We start from the raw sequence: 24154 nt of genomic DNA on the forward strand, positions 1-24154 counted from the left end.
CAATACCGGTAGAGTTAATTTTTTCTAAACCTAGGTTTGGATCCAGTTATGATAAATTGAGTTGTGAAAAAGGTACAACATGGAGCCAGTAATCCAGAAAAGTGTAATTGTTTCTGCGTTGACTGACTTTATCCAATCTAACGTTGTGTTGCTGTTCCTCACTGTGACCAGTAGAGGGCAGTAAACCATGATACTTAACTTTCCAAAAGACAGAGGCACTCCCTACATTAGATTCATTTTACTGTCATTGCACAGAGCACAAAGTACGGAGAAAACAAAATGCAGTCTAGTATCTAACCAAATGTACGAAATAATATACAGAATAAAATACAGAACTAGAAAAACTATTCCTGAATGAATTGCGATGCTGAAATGCTGATGCTACACCGAATTGTTAAGGAAATGGAAGCAGTAGGAAAAGTGGGAATGAGTTTAATTTGTACAAATGTCATTGAAAAGTTGAATGACGACAATCATGTAGAAACAATGTGGAATATTTGAAGTTGTCTGTGTGAAGGAGGGGAAGTAGGAATAGTTGCAAAAGTAGGAATGGATTTAAATTGTATGGAAATTATGCAAACATTACATAGATCCCTTGTAATAACGTGTTTGCCTACATTCATTAATTGCAGACATTCCTCAAGCATGTTCTTTCTGTAAAACAGAAATGGAATGTATTTATTCTCAAGAGTTCTGGAATGAAGTTGCTCTCATGTTTTATCTAAGACAATATAAGACATGGTCTTGTTTCTGAATTGTTATACAGGCTTAAAATATACAAACAATGCTCTCAAACTTATTTTAATATCAAATCCATTAGGCCAGATCTTCTGTTTTGTGTTGAATTACAATATTGCTTTGACTCTGTTTCTAACATAGACTTCTCAAATAATTGGAAAAATACTTTTATAATAAAATAAAAATGAATAAGGCGTTTAATTATATGTTTAAGTTTACAGCTCCCTCATTCAATTCGTTATTGTCTATATTGCTTCATGTTTTCTTTCTTTTTTGGTTATGTTTGTTATTGTTGAATTTTTTGAACGTCTTTTCACTGGATAAATGGTGATGGGAGGAGGCCCTGAAGATGTCTGATAATACAATGGGTCATGGATGCACCCATCTGGGATACACATGACAGCCAAAAGCAGATAGCAAATGTTGTGTCTTATCTAAGTTCATTTGAACACTTAGTAAAGCTTTTGTTTTACAAGCACATCCGCTCGAGCATCACATGGCCAAATAAATATGTATACTTGCCTAATTAGTGGACGTATTTTGCCTGCCTGAGATTCGTTATATTAAGCAGGCGGCCGTGGAGTTTGATCTGAGGACAAATCGTCTTAAAAAAAAAAACGTTATCCAAATTCCATACCCAAACAATTACAGACTATCATGCATTTCATAACTGCATAATAACATAAACATCTTATCATCTTATAAACCTAAAATAGTACAAAATTAAATAAAATATGGGAGCAATGTCAAATAAAAAAGCAAAGTAAAATACAAATTACTTAAATATAGTGAATAATGTAAAAGAAAAGAAAGTCAACGGGATCTTTGTGAATATACGCCTTATTAAACTGATAGAATGTAAAGAGTATGCCATTTTAGTACTTTTTAGCGTTTTATGAATTTCATAAATAGTCTAAACACATTAGGGACGGTAATGGTAAGTGTTGCTACTTAACATGTACTCAAGCACTGTAGTTAAATACAATTTTGACGTACTTACTTGAGTATATTCAATGTATGCTGCATTGTTTTTCTCACGTCAACGTTTTCTTCTCCTCGAACGCTGTAGAGGGAGGGGGGTCGAGGGGGGGGGGGATATCCAACCAACCAATCATGACTCTCCGTACCGACCAATCAGAGGGCAGACAGGCTTCTCTTCCTGTTTGGCTGAGGGAATCATTATCGGGTGAGTTAGAAGACGTTTATCCCCCCAAAAAAGTAGAAATAATTATATATAACTGCCATTGTCTGTAGTGACTAAACAGTGTGTCTGAATACACATATTTCCTGTATTTCATTTTTCTTTTCTTGTAAAGAGGGAGCAGTTTGGATTAGCTTTTTGTTTGGCTATTGTCCGTTGTGTGTGTGTGTGTGTGTGTGTGTGTGTGTGTGTGTGTGTGTGTGTTTGTGTGTGTGTGTGTTAACAGTTAGCCGCATTGGACTGCTAGCAGTCAGGTTAGCATAAGAAGCGGCATCCCTGCGAGGACATTATTGCTGGATTTTACTGTTGCTCGCATCTATTCTATTTTTTTATTTTTTTTACGTCTCTTATGTTATTCTGCACAGGCTTCCCCCCACGACGTAACCCCTAACCGATTAACCCCAGTTACATAGTCCGTGCACGGTGGTCATGGGTGGGATCAAACAAGAGCAGGGTGATGCATCGCAGCAGTCCAGACCTTCACATTCAGCAGATCAGCCACAGGAAGAGGTGAGTACTGCTGCATCTGACCAAAAGGCTGTGTAAAGGACTTAGTTGGAGGAGTAAAGCTGTCTTTGCAACCAAAGATCTGATTAAACAAGCTATATATGTGGCCTATTTGTTGAAACTGGTAGAGAAAACAATCTTCCTATTGATTGATATTGAAGTGAATTGTTGCAACCCTAGTATGTAGTTATGATAGTTGTCTGCTGAGCAGCACAGGTGAGGGAGCGGCCCCTGCCTTCATGTGAGCGTTGTTCCCCCTCTCTGCAGCCAAAGAAGAGAGGCTGGCCGAAGGGAAAGAAAAGAAAGAAGGTGCTGCCAAACGGTCCCAAGGCACCGGTGACGGGATACGTCCGCTTCCTGAATGAACGCCGAGAACGTATGCGGGCCAGATACCCTGACTTACCTTTCCCAGAAATCACCAAGAGACTTGGAGCAGAGTGGACACAGTTAGCCCTGAATGACAAACAGGTATGCTTTTACATGTATTGTTTATTCTAATATATATATGTATATATATATATATATTATACACATATATCCGACAAGGTCTTATGAGAATATTATAAACACTGAGGTTAGCCTGTTACTTCCCGCTCAGTGGGAGGCTCACTGCTGGACTAACCGGTCACATTATCTCGTGATCGGAGGGTGGAGAATATACGATGATTACGCACCGCATTCCTCACTTTCTGGTATTGCAGCCTCATTTTCTTAAGTTTGTCGTGGCATTGTTTTGTTGTTTATTGTACCCACGCTACCAATAAATCTCTCCTTTTCGCCTGTATTGTCCAGTTGTGCTTGGATGTTTTTTGTCTGTCCACATTTCAAGTGAGCATTTACAGAGAGATCCTTTTTCCGCAGCTGGACGGGTCACGAGCAAACCTAATAAATAGCGGTCCGCGTCCTTATTTTGGTGCAATTTGGTTTTCACACCTGATGCCAACCATACACATGATCCGTGCCACCTTTTCAAGTGGACGGATCAACGAACCGTGTCTGAGTACGGTACAAAGTGATCAGACTAATGTCAAACAAACTGGGTCAAATGCACTCTGATCCGGGCCCGGGTCCCTGATGTAAAAGCACCCTGAATGATGCTTTCTTATTGAGCCAGTCGGGCTGGTTTCCACGGTCGACTACACAGAAACGACAGTCGCGAATATGATTGCCGGTGTTATTGCTGCATTTGTTTTGCTTCGTCTGTTTCTTTTTTATTTCCATAAATAGGTTGCAGACATCAGCTGGCAAGCATTTTCCTACTAAAATATACTGCGTGACCAATTCCCAAGAAACGTGCTCGGTGTTTTAAATAATCAAGCGCTACACTATCTTTGCACTGACAGCGCTACCTGGACGAGGCGGATCGGGAGAAGATGCAGTATGCCCAGGAACTGAAGGAATATCAGCAGACTGAGGCCTATCACATCACCAGCGCTAAGATACAAGACAAGAGGATCAAGAAAGGTGACGACAACTGAGCTCTACATACTGTGTGTGTGTTGTGTCACGACTCTGTGCCGTGTGAGCTGTAATATGCACTCACGTTTTTTTTTCTCTTTCAGAAGACACTCCGTCTGTCATCATCAGTACAAATTCGGAGTCTTCAGTATCAAAGGTACATGACACGTCCATATCTTGTCACTGTATATTCTGCGATGTCGTTTCCGCATCATTTTCAAACAGCGAAGTTGTCGATTTTGCTGATTACGTCCTTTTTAGGCTTCTGACCTCACCAGAGGATTCGACATCCCCATCTTCACAGAGGAGTTCCTCGATCAGAACAAAGGTAACAGAAACTGACCACAGGTTCTTCTACTATGGATTGATGCTAAAGCAAATTGTGCGATTACTTTGTTAGCTAATAGGACATTTTTATGCAAAGTAAGTTCCATCCAACATGTCACACAGGACGTAATCTTGTGCTCCCACCTGATCCCGTTTTTTTTTATTTTCCCTTTTTGTGCTTTCAGCTCGAGAGGCTGAGTTGCGACGGCTTCGTAAGGCCAACATTGAGTTTGAAGAGCAGAATGCGGTGCTTCAGCGGCACATAAAGGACATGTACAGTGCTAAAGAGCGCCTGGAGGCTGAACTGGGGCTGGACGAGAAGCGCACCCAGGCTCTTCACCAAAACCTGCTGACCATTAAACACACATTGGTCAACAGTCTGTCATCAGTTCCGCTGCCAGGTCAGCAGTCAGTTGGCTGTATTTAGTCAGAGGAGAAATGCTTTAACGAAGACAGATGGATATCAGATTATATTTTTTCTGCTAGATTTATTTTGTTTAAACTAAGAACGCTTAATTCTCCAAAGAATAAATGAATTGTCATGTCGGTGCCTAACTTCCATTATGTTTCTCCTCGAGAGGAAACGAGGATTTAATCCTTCTGTGGCTTCTCTGAACAGGCACAGGAGAGACGGCGTCTCATGGGAACCTGGACTCCTACCTGAGTCGTCTCAGCGGAGTGCTGGAGGGAAACCCTCACAAGCATCGTGCGCTGCTCAGCCAGCTCTGCGAAGTCCTCTCTCATCTGGACAGGTAACTGATCTCATCCAGACTCGACCTGGTGGGGCTGGCATGTTCAAAACGAAGGTTGGGGGCTGTAATCCAGTGTGCTGATACACTCTGCTTCTTTCTTCTAATGAATGTGCTGTCCTTCACTTTGCCTAAATATAGGATTGGATGAGCAACCAGTCATCTTATTTTCCCCTTCAAAGAATAAGCTTAAACCAGACATGTATAATTCTATGTGCTGAACTGGCTTTAAATGTGAGGAGTTGTTGCTAAAATATTGGGCTTCATGTTTTTGTAAGGCTTGCTCGCATGAGCGCTCCAAGTCGGATTCACCAAACTTGGCCTTAAACGTAGCATTTAGCCGAGTAAGTGTCGTAGCATTAGAGTCCCCAAAACAGTTGTAAAATAGCACAGGTGCCAAACATGTGTCATCATTTAAACATTGTTTAAAAGATGATGTCAGACGCTAAAAAGTTCTTTCATCATCAGCTAGATATTAAGCCATGACATTGAAAATGTAGGCAATTTTTATCGACATAGAGTCAAACACGATTTTCCATTTAATTTGTTCCCAAGTCTCAAAACCCATATATAGTATTTATGTCTGTCTTTGTTTTGTTTTTTTTCTAACTCTGTGCTTTGATTCCTTGTCAGTGAGAAGTTATGAGGAGACTTCAGCTGGCGACCCTTTCATTCCTGCATCAGAGGGACACGTGTCCGGCTCGGTGGCGTTAGGTCAAGTCAGTGCCAATCAACAGAGCATGTGGATATCTCAAGGATAGTAAAGGCAAGGGTGCAAACACTTCAAAACGCCACACACACACACACACACACACACACAGTCCGCGTCTACATGCCTCTTCTTTATGAATATGTGTATAAATAAGGTAGAAAATGTGTAGTCATGCACATGAGTTTTTGTGAATGTAAATCTGTGTGCCAGGGTTTAGGGTTTTTACACTTCAGGAATTTCATTAAATATAATGTAATATTATCTTCAAATCTGCTTTTAATTAAGTCAAATTGGATTGACCCTAACCTCATTGTGTAGTATCTGCAGTGACCTACAGGCTCATGACCTGTCTAATGAGACAAACCTTGTTATTTGTTTACAATAAATGCCATTTGGCATTTGGTGGGTGGGTTAATGTGTAGTGTTATTTTAGAACGCATGACAAACAAAAAACACAAAACTGGAAAGGGTGAAAATGGAATGTCTGGGTTTACATGTTTGAATTGACATTGATGACGGCAGGTTGTTGAATGGACAAGCAGTTTCACATGTCAGAATATTATATATTTGTGAAGTATATTTGTATTTTCTGAAATGTTCATTAAACCATACTGAAAATATTTCCAACAAAAGGTGAATGTGTGAAAATATTGCTTTTCTTTTTTTTAATTGTTTAATTGTATAAAATTCCCTGTCTCAAGTTAAAGTCATATCACAAAACGACTTGTTTTCCCCCTCTCATATATATGTGTGTGTGTGTGTGTGTGTGTGTGTGTGTGTGTGTGTGTGTGTGTGTGTGTGTGTGTGTGTGTGTGTGTGTGTGTGTGTGTGTGTGTGTGTGTGTGTGTGTGTGTGTTTTCGCTGAACTGAGTCTGTAGAGAAGCGATGGATGTTGTTTAACCAGCAGGGGGAGCTGTTTGCCAACACTGGAAAAAGTCTTAAATCTTGGAACAGTTTTCATTATTCATCATCTTCATCTTAAATCTTTTAAAACGTGCTTTTCAGCAGAGATTCTGCTGAAGAGGAGCATGAGTATGAAGTGCTCCGTACCTTTCCCCTATAACTGATAACCAATTATAACCAATTAACGTCTTAATTGGTGTAAATAATATTGACAAAATCAATCACAATATGTTTCACAGTGCTAATGTGTCATTATTTGAGGATTTCCTAAGATTTTTTTTTTTTTTAACAAATATGTTGAAGATCCAAGAGGAAGAGGCTAATAATCAGGCGTTACGACATCTCCACCCCCTTTTTCACGCCATCAGCACCGCCCTGACGTCACTGGCAGGAGCTGTCCACGCAGCGGCGGTGCTGAAGCTGAACAAGATGGCTGTGTGTTGGCGAGCGGAGAGCTGAGAGAGAGAAGGGGGTGGTGGGAAAGAGTCTCAGATTTAGAGGGACACGCCGTTAAAACCGAAAGAAGACGGAGGATTGCGACGCTGGCGTTCACTCTCGAAGTGTGAAGACTTTATTTAGTTTTATTTCTGTCAGGCGTAAGGAGCGCTGCCAGGCCCCGTCTCTGCCAGCGACGGCAGCTGGCTTGTCCATCTCCAAGCCCAACGATTCCCTCCCAGGCTATTTGTTGTGCACAGATTATTAGCTCGATAACGGAAGCGGGTGAAGAAGCTGGACCCTGTACTAAAGGCGCATATAAGAAATGTCATTGCTGTGTGTTGGAGGTAAGAGAACGTGTCCATGTCTTGCTGTGCATTTCCTCGACCTGCTGGTGTGAGCGGCTTAAATATCACCAAGTGTTATCTTTACTGCTTTTGGGGATCCACCTGTTAGGATAACGAGCCTTTATCAACATTTTAAGAAAAGCCATCTTACACAGGAATGTTTCATTTTTATTTGCCACGCTATTAATTGGCAGGTTGCATATATAAGGTGCATATTTCTGATCTATGTATTTTTTTTTTTACAATTACTTAACCTGACATATTTCGCTCCTACTGGGTGACAGTCTGGGCTCATTTTATACAAATCCTGCCATTGCTACAACCGGATCGATTGATGGAGTGGGTGTATGCTTTCTGGCAGCCGCTGTCAAACATAGTAAAACAAGATGTAACCCACTCTCAGTTGGTCCCCCCCCCCCCCCCCCGTAAAAAAATCGCGAGGTGTTATTTGTTTAATGTAGAAAAGAAAGAAACTGAACGTTTTAATTGAAGTCATCTACAGTTTGGACCTTAAATCTCAGTTTTCATGCGTAATTGCGCGGACCCCCCCCCAAAAAAGGCGTGTGCAGTAGACTACCGGTTATACTTTTATACAGTACGATATTCATTTAAGCCACACGATTGGTTGCAGTATTCTATAATGACATTTCTGCTTTTGATTTATTTCTGTCTTTGAATAATTTCAGATTTCCCCAATGGGGGTCCACATTATTTTTCTACTGTATAAACAGCGACTCATCACATTGCACTGTATTGTATTATATATATATTATTATATCTTCCTTCAGTCGCTGTTTGTCATTGGATGGATGAAGCCAATGATGATGTCTGTGACGTCATGTTTGTATGTTTTACATTTAAAACATACACATACAAACGGTGAATCAGTCCTAAACACTTAAATGTCATTCAGTCAGTGTAATAATGACATTGACGTCCAAAGCATAATGTGGTCATTTCTAAAATGTAAAATTATATTGTTTTTTATTGGTGAAGTTGTGGAACATTTTGTATCAGGAGGTCCAAGACTTAATTTGTTCTTATTAACCTGATCGGAGTCTTATTGCTGTCAGATTTAAATTGAAGTGCATTACTGTACCGGAGCAAACGGGATGGATAGAATGTGTAAATGTCTCCGGAGTGAAAGACTATTATCCTCGGGATGTAACTTTCTCAATATCCTCTGGTTAACCCCAGATCCCAGAACAATGCTTAAAGTTTCATTAGGAATCACCCCCCCCCCCCCCCCCCCCTTTTTAGAGTAACTATTTAATGCTTTTTACACAACCTCTTAACAAGGAGAAGTTCTCCTTGTCCACTCACAACCTTAAAATCAATTTGTCGTGTCAGCATTCATTCAACACTTTTTTTTTTAAAAACTGAAGAGACAGCATTCAAAAAGTTTGAGTTTAATCAGATCTCCAGCTCTCTTAAATCATCAGAGTTTCTCAAGTTGCGCAGCTAATACCAACTCATTAATAACCCCCGAGTCTTAAACTGGGAGCACTTCTGCACCTGCAGTCTTAATATTTTGGGCCAGTTTGGGCTCATTCTCTCCCCCTGAGACACTTGATGAATGCAGTGCCTGATTTCTAAGGGAGCAGTGAAGGAAAGATGTAAAAAGTGACTCCTTCAAACTTGGCCTGCAGATTCTCTGAGAGGTTGCAGCGGGCTCGTAGTGTGTATGAAGAGGCTGCTGTGTTGTTGACACCGGTGCTAGAGCTGATTGCACAGATGTCAGGATTGAAATCCGGGCTCGTTGGCGGTCCCTTTATGTCCTGAGGCTTTGTTGGCATAGCAACCGCAATGTATTTTAGGTCTCTGCTGGCATTTTCTCATTAGATGCTACGCTCTCTGTTATATTCCTGCAGCTAGGTTTATATTGATATTATCTTCCTTTCACGGTGGCTGTTAGTAGAATGAAGAAATAGAGAGGATGACGAGCTCGGCGGTTTACCTTGAGCTGCTGCACGGTAACATGAGTTGGGCTGATAAACGCTGCAGTTTTACTTCCACGTCCCGTGATGTTGGGTGTGCTGTTTGAGTTAATGGCCTGTGCCACAGAAGCTGAATAAGCGCATTCAGCTCTGGCAGCCGTCCTCTTACTGTCACCTCCTGTAAGCGAGACGCCAGTTCAAGCATGAGAACTTTATAACGGAGTGAGCCACGAGAGACATCCTTACTAGTGTCACCTTCCTCTCATTGAGGCATTATCCAAACATCTATTTACATATGTATGCAGATCATTAGGGAAGGTGTTCTTGCAGAAGAAGTCAGAAAAGTCCAACATCAGCAATGAATATAATTTAGCAACAACCCGTCCTTGGCTAGTTCTATATCTTATTACCATTTCAAACACGTTGCTGTGTTCCTGTAATAATGACTACGGGTGCTGGGGAGATCAGTTGTGTTTTAATGGAGATATATATATATACAGCACTGTAGCATTCATATTCTGATTTTAATGATTCCATGGCTACATATACTATATTCTCTAAAAGCTTAAAGTCTTAATACTTTGCAGCTATATTTTTAAAGCAGTCATACTCCGATTAACGTTGATACATTCCCCAAGGTCTACTGCAGGTGTGGGACTCGGTTTTTATCTGGCAGAGGACACAAGCACACGCTGTAGTGACCTCTCAGTGTAATAGTTTTTCTTAATTGTGCACTTGAATCATTTCACCTTTCTTTGTCATAATCTTTAGATTTCTTCCTCACTGCGTTCCCTGTCTGCCGGTTTGTATTGTTGTTCCTGGTGTCAGTAGGATTGCTCTGAAGTGTGGGCTCTTTTGAAAGCTTTTGATTGGAAAACCTCAGGAAATCCCAAAAAAAGAAAGAAAAAAAAGCCCCTTTAGGTCGTCTGCACTGGGGCGTGAGTGAATGTATTTGTCCAATTTTCCCCAGCAAAGAAAGAGAAAATGAGATTCTGTAATTGCTGTGGCAGGGACTCAACATTTTTCGGTTTGAGGGTTTGCAGAAAATATGTAACTCCTTTTCACCTACTTTCTTTCATTCGTTCCCCTGTTCAGTAACTGCAGCAGTGGTGGTTTAGTCTCATGCCTGTGAGCTGTAAGCACCCCCTCCCCACACACATGCACACACACACACACACACACACACACACCCCATTATGGCACCCCCCCCCCCCCCACACACACACACACACACACACACACACACACCCCTGTCACACTGAAGTGGTTATTTTTAGTGTTGGGGATGCAGCTCGCTCTGCCCGCATCCGGCTGCACAGAGAGATTAATGGAGCGAACGAGAGAAAGAGATAGAAAGGAAGCACACGTGCATACTCACCACATGGCAGGGAGAGAGCTAGTAGGAGCGAGTGATTGAGTGAGAGAGAGAGAGAGAGAGAGAGAGAGAGAGGACTGATGACTGGTTGATGGTGAGGAGAGGACAGCGTATGAGGCAGAGGGAGAGTGTTGACAACAGTGCAGCCAAGTTGAATCTGTCATTTACTGTCCAAAGTGGAGAAAAAAAAACTTAATTTAATTACTTTATTCAGGGCTTCCATGGAAAATATTCTTCCTTACCACTGAGGTGTGGCTGCCTCATCCGCAGCTGAAGTATCAGGATGTGGATTTTATTTTTAAAGTTGGGCGACGAACCACTCGCTCCGCCACCTGCCTCATGAATCACACCGATATTTAAGCAAAAAGCATTATCCCAAGGGTTTTTGCTGGGGTGACGCTATTTTTAGAAGCCAATTTGTCCACAACGATTATCATGCTTGTTCTGCTGCCACTGACTAAGAAAGTGACTCAGAGTGTGTTTCTTTGTCAGCATCACTTCTGCTACCCTAATGTTTAGGCGTTTCTTGATTGAATAACAGGGAGCCTTTATTTAGTTCTTTCTGTTTCAGAGAGTCGGACTGTAGGTCATACATTATGAAGCCATTCTTCCAAGCCAAGCGAAAACACGCTAACATGACAGAGAATTTTTTAAGGGCTTGCTGTTAAGGTCCATTTAGTATACGCTTATTCCCTGTATTTCTTTTCTGAAATGTTACATCAGTGAAAAGAGACAATCAAGCAGGGATAAAAAAAAAAAAAATGAAAGAAAAAGACCCAGAGCTCTGAATATTAATACCTCACTGCTGAACATGGGGATGCTGGGCATCGGCAGGGTGCCGGATTGAATGAATAATGAATAGACTGTTGACGTCACTGTGGTTTTATAAGTCAGTCTGGTACCTCCAGAGGTCCCTGCATGGAGGAGCCGGCAGTGGCACCTCCACCAGAGCCTCATCTATTGTGCTAGGCAGAAAAGCAGCACCGCTCCATCTTTTATCCACCACCCCCTGCTGTCAACCATCCAGGAATACATGCACATACATCATTCAGAGAGGACGAGGTATGTGGCCATTCTCCTCCCTGGCGTCAGCTTTTACTCTCGCCTCCACAAACGGTCCTTCTGGCCCAGTGACTCAGAGATCCTGACATCTCCTGCTGAACGGATGCAGGCTTTCATATTGAGATCCTGGCATTCTGTCCAGAGACGAAAGAGGAGTCCTAGGCTGAGAAGAGCAGACCCCCCCCCCTTCTCTTTTTAAAAATGCCAGACTCCTGTCAATCACCAGCTGTACTTTCATGCTACATGCAGAGTCTTGCCCCGAGTGTAGGTTAAAGTCACATCACGCTGTAAGCAAAGGCCTGAGAAAAGCCTTTGAGGATTCACTGAATGTTATATTTGCAGCGTGAAAATGTGAAATCTTTGAAAAACGTTCTTGACTTTGATATTACAGCTCACTTTTCCCCTAATTTATTTTTTGTATTCTTAATCTCTTTGCAGTGAAGAAAGCCAAGCTCGATGGACCCCAAGGTGAGTTGGATAGCACCCATTAGTTGCTTATTTTTTTTACTGAATCGGAACGTATATAAACACACACAGTATCATGACCAATGGCATTTATACTCCACTTTTTACAGAGAAATTTAACACATACGTGACCCTGAAGGTGCAGAATGTTAAGAGCACAACCATCGCCGTGCGCGGCAGTCAGCCGTGCTGGGAGCAGGACTTCATGTTGTGAGTGCTTCTTGCCCTTTCTCACATCTTCTCCCCCCTTTTATCTCACCAGGCTTTTCCTTATTTTAGCCTCAGTCCTATTCTGTAAATCTGCCTTATGTTGCTTAATTGGGGGGCAGACTTTGCTGCACAAACTCTTATTTCTTACTACATTCCCTACTCTTCACACCTCCTAGTCATCCTCCTCTCTCGCTTTCTCCCCTCACTGCCTTCTCCTTTAAATAGCACCGGTAGTGCAATGAGCCGTCTCTCTGTACAGAAAGGCTCATAACTGTACGCATTAAAGTCTATGTGACCAAGAAAGGCGGCATTAGATTCATCAAAGGAGGTGTCAGATAAGCCAAGAGTTGTGATTTACACATGAATGTCTGTCACCAGACCCTGAGGGAGTACGACTGCATATGCGAAACAGGTTGTATAAAGCCGTTTGTGGCCCCACAGGGAGCTGAATGAAATCTGACGAATTGCCTCACGTGATGTCACTTGAGTCGGCATCAGCTGGGGCTGAAGACTTGAAAATAAAAAACGAATGTGAGCTCCTCATCTCTGCTTGAGGCTAGCGGCTCGAGGCTACGTTAGCTGCTGCTAGCATAGCACACTCGAACCGTTGGTGAACGAGTTGCATCGTGGGTAATGTAGGTGCCAGGTTTTGACAAGGAAGAAAAGTTCTCTTTTAAGTATTAAGCTCTAAGTTTTTTAGTTTAAACTTATGTTTTTACTCTTAAAGAGAGGAACTTTCAATGGGCTTTAATGCCAGAAATTAAAGTATGTCCACTTGGAAGTATTTCAAGAATGCAATATGTTTGCTGTTGCAATTATGAATTTAGTTGACATAGTTCTAAAAATAAATCTACATGTTAATATCAGTTGGCAGATGCCAGTCAATAGTAGTAATAAGTCGTTTCAATATAGGCAGTATATAAGGAGTGAGTACTGTCACACAGAGGAGCAGCAGGGTCAGCTGTGACATTTATACTTCCTAAAGGGAGTTATTTTTGCTCTCTTCTTCATGCTTCCTCTCTCCTCCCCTCCTTTGAAGAGTGAGAGGATGACCTAACACCTGCTCCAGCAGAGTTCACACACCCAGTGGAGAGTGTTTCTCTGAGCTTCATTACACGGCGCCAGGAAGTTGACTTAATAGCAGAAAAGCTAAACACAACAGATGCTACTATTATGTTTAATCTACTTAAGCTATGTCTTTAAACGAAACTAAAGAACAGCACCCCCCACACACACACACACACACACACACACACACACACACACACACACACACACACACACACACCCACACCTTCTCTTTAGATCACTCACTTCCTTCCGCTCCGTTCCTCCTCATTTTATTTCCCCTTTCCCAACATTCATCTTTATGCCAGATTACCTCCTCCACTTTCCAAGGAAGCAGAACGATGTGTTTTCATATCAAAGCTGTGGTTATTATTAGGTTTTTAATTAAGACAGCCGGTGGGCTCCGGGAAGCGCCCTGCCTGACAATAAGAGATGCTTAGTGATCTGATAATCTGCCAGTCAGATTTGTAATCACTTCAAAAATCCTAGTTATATTTGCTGTATATAAGCGTTGATTGATGGAAAGATGAGTAACGATGAGTTCTGCATGTTTGTCATGCAGAAATATAGATAGTCTCTGCTGTTGTCCTATCTGGGCTCCCTCTTCTATCCTGCCAGCAGCCTGGTTGACAATCACCTACTCTTTCCATCTTCATGAGGAGTGACTCATTTCCCTCTGCAGATTGAATCACAGTGCATATCCATCTCCAGATTTAAGTGCAGCTCCTGATGACATAGACTGTTTCTGTTGAAAGCCCTCTGTGCAGTGAGGTGTCTTTATACAAGCCTGTCTCCACTCAGCTTTTTCTGACATTCTGTATTATTTCACTCTCTTCCTCATAGCTTTTTCATAACTCATTTCTCTTTTTGTTAATCCACCTCTTCCTCTTTCTGCCGAGCAGTGAAATAAACCGCCTGGATCTGGGCCTGACGGTGGAGGTGTGGAATAAAGGGCTAATCTGGGACACCATGGTGGGAACCTTATGGATCCCCCTGCGCAACATACGGCAGTCCAATGAGGTATGCACTCTCTCTCCCTCTCTCTCTGGCTCTGGTTTAACAAGTGCAGTGCCCGTTCATAATGTGCCTGTTCAGAACGGGACGAAATACTTGGCCTGTGGTGTTGCTGCTTGCAGCTTTCCCGAGAACCACTCATGCAAACAACCTCACACTCGATACTGCTCTTGCTTGGGTCCTGAGCAATACACCTGCCATGACATAGTTCCTTTATACTCTTTCAGTCATGGCCACTCAAAAACACAGATATTGTGTGTGTATATATATATATACACATATATATATATATATATATATATATATATATATATATATATATATACACATATATATATATATATATATATATATACACATATATATATATATATATATATGAGTTAGCTTATTGATTGTTATTGGAAGAAAAAAAGAATGGATTAACAAAATGTCATCATGTAAGAGGATACACATTTGGAAATAGACAAAATGTGTTGAGGAAATCTGGAAACCTTTTTATACATTCTACATAATACATTGGACACATTATACACATAAGGCAACAATCTTATACTTCCTTTATATAATATACAAAAGTATCACCTTTGAGTAAGCAATGATGTTGAGAGTACTACCTTGAGTTTAGGACTCTTTTTTATGTATTTTTATTTTTTGTTTGTGTATTTATTTCGGTACTGTTGTGTTGTTGCTGCTTTAATGTAATTTATTGTTATTGTATTATTGAGAAGGGTCTGGGGAAGTGAGGTCAGGAGATGTGGAATGTTGTTTGTACTTGTCATTTATACTTATAAAAGAAAACTAATAGACATTGGTTACAAAAAAAAAAAGATACGTCTACCAGCACCTCTAAAGCTCACTAATAGACCATTTTCACCGCAGATATTTGGACTCGTCATAGCAGGAAAAAACGACGATATTTATCATGCAGTACGTATAGCTGAAGCCATATTTCTCTGCTCCTCGATCTTTTCCAGGAGGGTCCGGGTCAGTGGCTGACTCTGGACTCCAATGCGATCATGGCTGAGAACGAGATCTGTGGAACCAAAGACCCGACCTTTCACAGGCTGCTGCTCGACACCCGCTTTGAACTGCCACTAGGTTTGGCCTTTCATCATAGCTGTGCTTATCCTACCTTGTGCTTTATTCTGTAACTTGTTTCATTTCTACGAGCTACATTTTAGATATATGGATATGTTTCAATAAAATATAATAAAACGGGAAGATACCGTACATACTGTCCCAACCACTTTGATATTTACTATGAGTACTAGTGCTGTTGCTGCTACTGCGTCCACTAATGTACTAACACTACATTGAGTGCTTTTAATTGCTATTGCTTTGTAAATCCATTACTGTCGAATACTGTTGCCATGACATTGAAAGAAATCAATTGGATTGCTCTTTGGTTCTATTCCGGTGCTTGTAGATTAATGTACAGAGGGATATATATTTGATATGCTGAGTAGAGTAACGTGGTTGTGTTGTGTGCTGCAGACATTCCCGAGGAAGAGGCGAGATACTGGGCCAAGAAACTTGAACAACTAAATGCCATGAGGGATCAAGATGTAAGAACTTCAATCTCTTCCGCATTCCCATCTCTCTGCACCATCTGTCATCTATATTTTCTTATTTATTACCTCCTTTTTATCGTATTTTCTTTCATGATCTCAGTGTTTCCTCTTCATTTCTCTCTAATTACACTCCATGGCTGCCAATAACAGCAGAATTACAGAGTCAATATTCTTACCAGCGATTTTCCTCAGAAGAAGCGCTGGATCTTATTTTCTAAGGCACGCGTTGTTGTTGTTGTTTTTCCCCCTCTCAGTATGCCGATCAAGAAGAACAGGAGCGACCTCTCCACGCACCAACCACGCAGTGCTGTGAGTGTCAATTCTACGTCCACCTCCTCCTGTTCCGTCCCCCCGCTGTGTCCTTCTTATGCCTCCTTTTTTTTTTTTTTTTTTTTCCTTTCCTCACCCCCTCTCTGAGAACGGGACTAAACAGGAGGTAGAAATTAGTCTGAGAGATGAAACGAAGGGTGGAGGGAGGAAAGCTGATGAGACCAATCACGAGTAGAATGACTTGTAGGTGCTAGATGTATGATGAATGTGAACTGACATATGATTGGTTGTCAGACACACACCATCCTGTCGATGATGACACAGGGAGCAAGTGTGTATTGTATAAATCCGTGGACAGACGGGTTGGATGGTGGCATGATGCCTGTGTGTGTGTTGATGATAACAGCATGTGTGTTATATCTGTTCTTAGTTACTTAGCAGCACCAAGGCCAGCAGCATCTGTACAAAAGCTTATTTTTATCTAAGCTTCTCTAAAGACCTTTTGTGTTTCTTTACTCACACACATGTACAGTACACACACACTGACTTGAGAACCCTTTGCACACATATTTACATCTCTAAATAATGATTTATCAGGGCTGCAAATCTGTACATGTTTGTTTCCCTGACTTTGTGGACTGTTGATGCGTTTAATTTGTCGCCTAAACCTAATTTGGTTTCCCCAACGCTTTATCTCCTTGCAGGTAATTGGAGTCTGTGGGGAGATCAGCAAAGTAAGTTTCTTTCATGCGTTTCTGCTAATGACTTGGAGTAAGTCTGTATTTATGGTCCATGTCTCACTTAATGTAATGATCTCCTTGTGTAGTTTTCCTCAGAGACCGTAAGCTGCCGTGAAAATATCTCTCTGAACCTCTCTGAACTTCCTTTCAGCTCAAATCTATATTCTCCTAATGGATTTAAAGTCAACCTGGTAGAATTAGATTCAGTGAAGTTACAGTAAATTAATCTCTCTGGTGTTTGGTTAAGATGCATATGAGTTTTTTTAAGAGCATAATTTCCACTGTGGACTATAAGATAGTAAAATAGATCATGTTTTTTGTCGTAAAGATGCAAATACGACAATTATCAATCAGAAAGTATCAGGTATCTAATGTTTAAAGCAAATCAGTAGGATTACAACATGAAAATATAAAAAAAGAACATTTTAGCGTACTTTATTATTTGCTCTATTAATCTCGTGTTTGTTTTTGTCACATCATTGCGCAACACACACACAGACGCTATACAAAAACACTGTGTCGTACAATTCTGACCCGCCACCCTCTCCTCGTCTCCCGCTGTGTTCGCGTGAACAGACGAGGATCAAGACAGCGCCGTGGACGACAGGGACAGCGACTACCGCAGCGAGACCAGTAACAGCATCCCGCCTCCTTACTACACCACCTCGCAGCCCAACGCTTCCATGCACCAGTATCCCATGAGGCAGCAGCAGTACGGACAATCCTACGGCGAAGACATCCATGAGCTGGACTACGACCACAGAGCCATGAGGTAACGAGCACCTGCAGGCACTTCGTAGCCACAACTGAGTGGTTTCCTTTTCATGAGATTACCATGGCTGGATGTCATAATGTATAAACAGCAGGGAGAAAGGGTTTGTTTTGGATGAGACAGAAAGAGAAGATTACCAAAAGACGTTTGATGTTTAATATTAAAGTTGTAATATCACACTTAAGCAGATATTCCTATTTGGAGACTAACGTTTAGCCCTGAGACAGCTCAGTCCCTGTGGCCTTGTTTTGTTTCACTGTATTGTACATGGTAACATGTTGTCCCACTGTGCTCTCCTCTTTTAGAGAATAACCCTGGCCTCAGTGTATACAAGCACGCTGGGGCAGCACTGTTCTTGTATACAGGTCATGTACAGTATGAAGTGGGCCTTTGTGGTTATCTTTCGTGTGCATGTGTGAATGCGTGTGCGCATCAGAAACCCCATGTGATGTCCTTTGCACCAACTTGTGCAGAAAATAACAGTATTTCTGAAAATATTTCTTTTTAAAGGTGGCAGATGATTAAAAGTCATGCAATGCTCCAAAAAACGCTGAAATAGAAAGTTTGTCCTTTTTCATTTGGTTAGATTCAGATGGGTAAAATGCATCTTAATTTCAGTTTAATTTCAGTGATAGGGGACAGAATCAAGGTGGTACATTCCAAAGTTAGTGTTTTTAATACAAAATGAATAATTTGTGTTTCCTTATTGAGCTGGAGAGGGACAGTAATACAAAACAGAATTGCACTAAAAAAGACAATAGATAGATAAAAGATGTACTCACTTGACTTAAATAACTCACGCTGCTTAAGCCTTGTATTAAACTTTGGTACAGAACTGTTTTAACCCATCACTTACAGTGTGAACACAACGGAAAGGGATCTTTTAATGGCCAGGATGAGCAGAAGGAATAATTACAGCAAGCAAAAACTGCCTCATAGTTCATATCCACACCTGACTGTTATTTTAAGACGAGCTTGAAAAACTGTGAACCCCAACCTGTAACCGGGTCGTGCAGAGGCTCAGTTTGGTTGGAGCTTTCTTTGAAAGATTTGCACTGAGCTCCACTGATGCTCCTCTCCCACCTCTTCCCTCTCCCCCTACCTCCCTCCTTACTCCTCTGACCAGACGCTATGATAGTTTAGACTCGGCCACCAACGGGCGCAGCGATATCGACTCAGGCTCAGGGTCGAGCCGGCGCACCAGTCGTCAGTATTCTCTAGACAGTAGGCATTCACTGTCCGATAGGTGGGTCTCTGTACCTCCTCTCCAACTCCTCCTCCTCTTCCTTCTCTTGCTCCGGCCTGTGACTCCGTCTCGCTGTGACGTCAGTGGTGGACTTGTCCCGTCCTCCTCGCTCGCTGTGCTTGCATGCATGCGCTCTTACCCTATCTCTGTATATGTATATTCTCTACTATTTTATAGAAAACTACTGCTCCTGCATCTATATCTACTGTGTTCCTCCTGGTGAACAATCACAAATCCGTATCACAAAATGATGTATCACTCTCATCTTCGCCTTTGTTAGACTCTTATGAGTTTTGCGCAGTTTTGTGTTTTTGTGCGTGGGTGAGTGATTGACGAGTTGTGTGTGTGGGTGTCGTCTCATAACAGTCAGAGACAGAGAGGTTAATTGTCGGAGTTTGTGTAAGAGCCTGTGTGTGTGTGTGTGTGTGTGTGTGTGTGTGAGAATCCGTTGTCGCGGCAGCCTATTATTACAGCCTCCTCCTGTATGTGAGACCTTAAGAAGAGCCCTGTCTTGTTGTGGGTGTCCCATACTTGTTAATTCTACCCATTTAATTTCCACTTGTTTCCACCAAGACAGCAGGAGGCAGTCAGCCTAATAATGGGGCAGCAGAGAGGCCAAGACAGATTACGTACATTTTCGTCTTTATTTCATCATGTTTTTTTTGTTCTTTGCTAAGAAAGAGGGCAGACATGTATGTAGACTCAAACATTATGCAAGCATTTGTCACTGCCTGTGTCAGTCTTTGTGTTGGATGAGAGAGAGATCGTGAGATAGGTGATGAATAGAAAAGAACAGGAGCGTCGTCACTGTGTGAGTGTTTATGTGTCCGTCCATCTATACTTGTGTATTCCCTCTGGCTAACAGCCCAAAGCCATAATACAGTTCTCTCCTTTACTGCTCCTGCACCATGTGTTATTGAACCAACATGACTGTAATCAATAGAAACAAAACAATAAAGGGTGTGTGTGTGTGTGTGTGTGTGTGTGTGTGTGTGTGTGTGTGTGTGTGTGTGTGTGTGTGTGAGTGTGAGAGTGAGAGAGAGAGAGAGAGTGTGTGTGTGCTTGTTTGTAAGTGTGTGTAAGAAATTGTTTTTGCATGCGTCTCAAATCTCTCTGACTCATGGTCTGCCTCAATGCCTAATAGCCTCATTCATCATCGTGAATAAATATTATTCACTTATATATCTGCAAAGAGAGACTGGTTTTGTTCTGCCAGGGTAATAAATTACCCTCAGCCTCTCCAGGTTCACCGAATAGATCTATTTATATCTCTGATTCATGAAAAATGTGTTCTCGTGTTTTTGCTAATCTTGTGCTTTTGTATGCCGTGTGTTGCTGTATTAACCCATTGCTAAAAGGATGACTCTCCTTGTAGTTACGTAGATGCATCACTAGCCCAAACCCCTCCTGATTTTTCTCATTGGTTGGATAAAGACACTCCTCTGTTCCAATTGGTTAGCTGTCTCCCTCCCTGGCCCCAACACAAGTTCCTTAAGTGTCACTGTGACAGCCACACTCCTCATTGTGCAAGTGTGGGAAGTTTTAGTTTGAACCTGTGTGGGTGTGTTTGTGTAACAGGTGTCTGTATCTCCCCCTCCCCTCAGTCCCACCGACAGTCGTTACGCCTCGTCGGGCGAGTTGAGTCGAGGCAGCTCTCAGCTCAGCGAGGAGTTTGTCGCCGGGGACGGCGGGAGCTTGCGAGGTTCTGAGTTCTACGATGAAAACGACTCCTACCACTCCTGCCACTCCTCCGTCAGCTACGGCAAAGAGGATTCCCCAGGCTGGGATGGTGAGGACCCCCAAGGCGTCTACAGCGACGAGGGAGGCTACCTCAAAGACGGAGGGGAAGAGGGGGCGCTGTATGCCGAAGGAGAGGGCGACATGTACGTGGAGGGGGGAGAGTACAACTACGAGGATGAGGAGGAGATGCCTTTTGAGGACGAAGAAGAAACGTATCCGCTTGATGGCACTCTCAGTGAAGACCAGGAGCCGCCCTACACCCCAACACCCACAAGCGCTGCCCCCACCCTGATGCCCCCCACTGACGGTCTGTCCTCCGCCAGGCCACCGCTGGAGAAGCAGGCGTCGTTGCATCAGCAGCGGCCTGCCTATGATCAGCTCCAGCCCCCCAGCACAGCCCCCAGCCTACCTCCAGTCAAACAGGACGACACGTTGCCCCCTTTCAGTGCAGAATCCACCAAGCCTCCGTTCGCACTCACCCAGCCAGCACTCTCAACCACCACTACATCCACCCCAACGACGGCGTCGCAGGTCCCGGCTCCAGGCGCCGAGCTCCTGGGGCCTGAACCCAACTCTGAGGTGCCGCTGGAGGAACCTCGACCTCCCGAGCAGTCTCCAGTGGCAGAGAGTGTCCCGCCAGCTCCGGAAGAGAGAGTAGAGGAGCCACCTGTTTCAAGGTGAACACCGTTCATACACCGTCAGCTTCATGGAGGAAAAATAGGCTTTCACTCAGTGCCATTCTAATTATACAGCCAACAAAAATTGCAAAATCAAAAAATTGCAAAATTTGCAAAAAATTGCTAAAAAAAATTTGCAAAATCAACTTAAAGTGCCACTTTATGTGTTTAATATTATTAGATAGTTATCTCCATAATTACTGTACACTCACTACATTATCTAATAGAGAGCACACATATATGAATAACGTTTTTCCTCAACATTCTTCTAGCTTCCCAAAGAGGGAACCCATGCAACCCGGTCATGCCAGAGCCAAAGCCAACTGGCTTCGACTTTTCAGCAGAGTACGACTGCAGCTGCAAGAGGTACAAGCTGCATGTGTGTGTTTCTTAGTGCGCATAGGTGAATGCCTGGCCTCATTAGAGTTGGTAATGTGTCGTCTGTTGTTGCTCTGGTTCAACTCATAAGTCTACTATTTGAGCTCACCGACTCGTTGCGTCAGTCCCTGCATGTTCTACTGTTGCTGTGTTTTGTTCCAGCTTCTGTTGAAACCATTTTTCCCCCAGTTTTTCGGTTACTGCTGTGGATTATATTGTCTTGTGTTTAATTGATAGTTTCTGTTTTACCCCTTGTACTGTTTTTGCCATTTCATTATTTTCTTTTCAGTTGTTTGCCATCCTCGTAGCGATTTGCATGTTGTCCATTCTGATTACCCATGGCTGGAGCAGACGCTCAGGTGGGTGTGGCCAGTGGTGTGTTAATCAGTCTAATTTATATTTCATGTGTCCCGTGCAGCTCATAGATATTTAAGGCGAGCCAAGCAACACATAGGAAGATGCTGTAATCCTGCTAAGTGTCATTTTTAAAGCCTGGCGTTTATGCCAATCGTGACTATTTCTGTCCGTCAGCGTGACGTGAGTATCGATGCTGAGTGTCATTCTTTGAGCAGCCAGGCAGACAAAGAACATAGCAGATATAATTAGAAGAGTGATTACACGGACCTCCATCTGGCTGTAATCTACTTTTATGTACTATGATTCTCAAACACAGAGACGCTGCTGATGTCAATGATCACCACACTCACTTAGGAAGACACAACTCAGCTATACCACTCTCCTCATCTCCCCCTTTTTCTTTCTATATCCCACTTGTACCACCGTTGTATTACTCATTTGTGAATTTTGGGAACACTTGTGGCCACAGCTACTAGTGAAACTAGTGCTTTTTCCAAAGGAACACCATACGGTATCGCTTGATTTTGCTGTTCTCAGTGTTTACAAGCACTATATACTACAGCATGCTTCCCATTTTTCCAGCCACAGCTCTAATGCTTGCCTCTCTGCCTCATCTCATTTCTCTCTTTCTCCTCAGGCCCGAGGAGAAAGTGTTGGCATAGCCTCTCTGCTTTTATCAGCAGGGTAAGTAACCATGACACTGTTACCACTAAGGTCATTGAAAATCTATAACTCGCCAACCGTAAAGGCAAGCCGATGGCCTAATGTCTGCATGTATTTATGTATAATTGATTTGCCGTGTCCAGGTTCTTGTTAGCAACTGTAGCTGAACTGTTGAATGCTGCTCTGTGCATGTTTTCCAGGATGGGTGGTGCTCTGTATAGCATTGACAGTATGCCAGACCTCAGGAAGAGGAAAGCTATGCCTCTCGTCAGAGATCTGGTGAGTTTCTGCACTAATCTCTTAAAATTCCCCTGACTAAGTGTATCACATCTCCCCAGTCCATTTACCACTCAGCTCGGCAGTGAGAGCTCTCATATATTAAACCTGCTCCTGTTTTCCATCTAATTCTCAGAAGTCCTTTCTCATCTAATTCTCTTTACCTCATTGATTTTTTTTTTCCTTCATCTTTTCTTCCTTACTGTCTCTTACCCCACTGCATCACATCCTCATCTGCTACCAGACCAGACATTTCCCTCCTGTTACAGCCTGACAGGGCGATCTGCAGGGCTAAGGGCCCACTGGCAAGGCCGGAGGTGTTTTGTTTGACCCATCCATCCCATCATCCTTCCTACGTATTTGTGATATGCAAAAACAAAACCGGGAGAAAATATGATTCCCTCGACACGTAATTGACATTACAGTTTTGTTGTGTGGATTTTTAGGAGACCGGGCTGGGATAGACACACAAACGGTATCATGATGCAGCTTTTCAGAAAGACAAATGAAAGAAAACCATAAAGAAATAGTTTTAACATTTCAGGAAATTCCTTGGAGGCCTTTTCACTGAGAGTTAGAAGATTGATTGATTGAGCAACCGCAAGTCTGGAAACAGCTTCCAACCTGTTGCAACTTTCAGTGATTTTCAAACTAATTAAATACAACATACTAATTAGTGAGTTATAGATCTGCTGATAGGCGGATTTTATTACCTTCAGATGGAGCCAGGCTAGCTGTCTCCCCCTGTTTCCAGTCTTTGTGCTAAGCTAAGCTAACTGGCAGCAGGCTATAACCTTATATTTAACGGATAGAGGAGAGTGGTTTTGGTTTTCGGCATTGGGAGAATGAGGACTTGTGTTGCAAAGCGCTTTGAGTGGTCACTAAGATTAGAAAAACGCTATACATGCAGTCCATTTAACACCTCAATAGGTTTGGTTCTCCAAAAGACTAAT

At 42.5% G+C, this 24154-nt stretch overlaps 2 protein-coding genes across 3 annotated transcripts in view; both read left to right on the forward strand.

Moving 5' to 3' along the window:
• Positions 1-1866: 1866 nt before the first annotated feature.
• On the forward strand, positions 1867-6361 carry hmg20b (high mobility group 20B). 2 transcript variants are annotated; one of them, XM_068725953.1, is made up of 9 exons: positions 1867-1924; positions 2305-2449; positions 2714-2914; positions 3790-3910; positions 4009-4061; positions 4166-4232; positions 4417-4632; positions 4851-4983; positions 5614-6360. In XM_068725953.1, exons 2-9 carry the CDS (start codon positions 2369-2371, stop codon positions 5624-5626), a joined length of 885 nt encoding a protein of 294 aa, XP_068582054.1. In that variant the 5' UTR covers positions 1867-1924; positions 2305-2368; the 3' UTR covers positions 5627-6360. The 2 variants fall into 2 exon arrangements, with proteins under 2 accessions (XP_068582054.1, XP_068582055.1); XM_068725954.1 differs by lacking the exon at positions 1867-1924 and having other exon boundaries at positions 2345-2449; positions 5614-6361.
• A 522-nt stretch (positions 6362-6883) lies between these two features.
• The window catches only part of unc13a (unc-13 homolog A (C. elegans)), a 47038-nt gene continuing 29767 nt past the window's right edge, over positions 6884-24154 (forward strand). Inside the window, exons 1-13 of the mRNA XM_068725968.1 lie at positions 6884-7377; positions 12190-12219; positions 12327-12426; positions 14397-14514; positions 15486-15609; positions 16006-16076; positions 16337-16391; positions 17057-17086; positions 17669-17864; positions 20715-21527; positions 21800-21893; positions 22900-22946; positions 23126-23204. Of these exons, the coding sequence (XP_068582069.1) occupies positions 7356-7377; positions 12190-12219; positions 12327-12426; positions 14397-14514; positions 15486-15609; positions 16006-16076; positions 16337-16391; positions 17057-17086; positions 17669-17864; positions 20715-21527; positions 21800-21893; positions 22900-22946; positions 23126-23204 (1779 nt within the window). The 5' untranslated portion in view covers positions 6884-7355. The remainder of the gene's footprint in view (positions 7378-12189; positions 12220-12326; positions 12427-14396; positions 14515-15485; positions 15610-16005; positions 16077-16336; positions 16392-17056; positions 17087-17668; positions 17865-20714; positions 21528-21799; positions 21894-22899; positions 22947-23125; positions 23205-24154) is intronic.

This window comes from Cebidichthys violaceus, unplaced genomic scaffold (genome assembly GCF_023349555.1).
Source record: "Cebidichthys violaceus isolate CVI_PGR_0920_01 unplaced genomic scaffold, fCebVio1.0.p SCAF_37, whole genome shotgun sequence".
Taxonomy (NCBI): Eukaryota; Metazoa; Chordata; class Actinopteri; order Perciformes; family Stichaeidae; genus Cebidichthys; species Cebidichthys violaceus.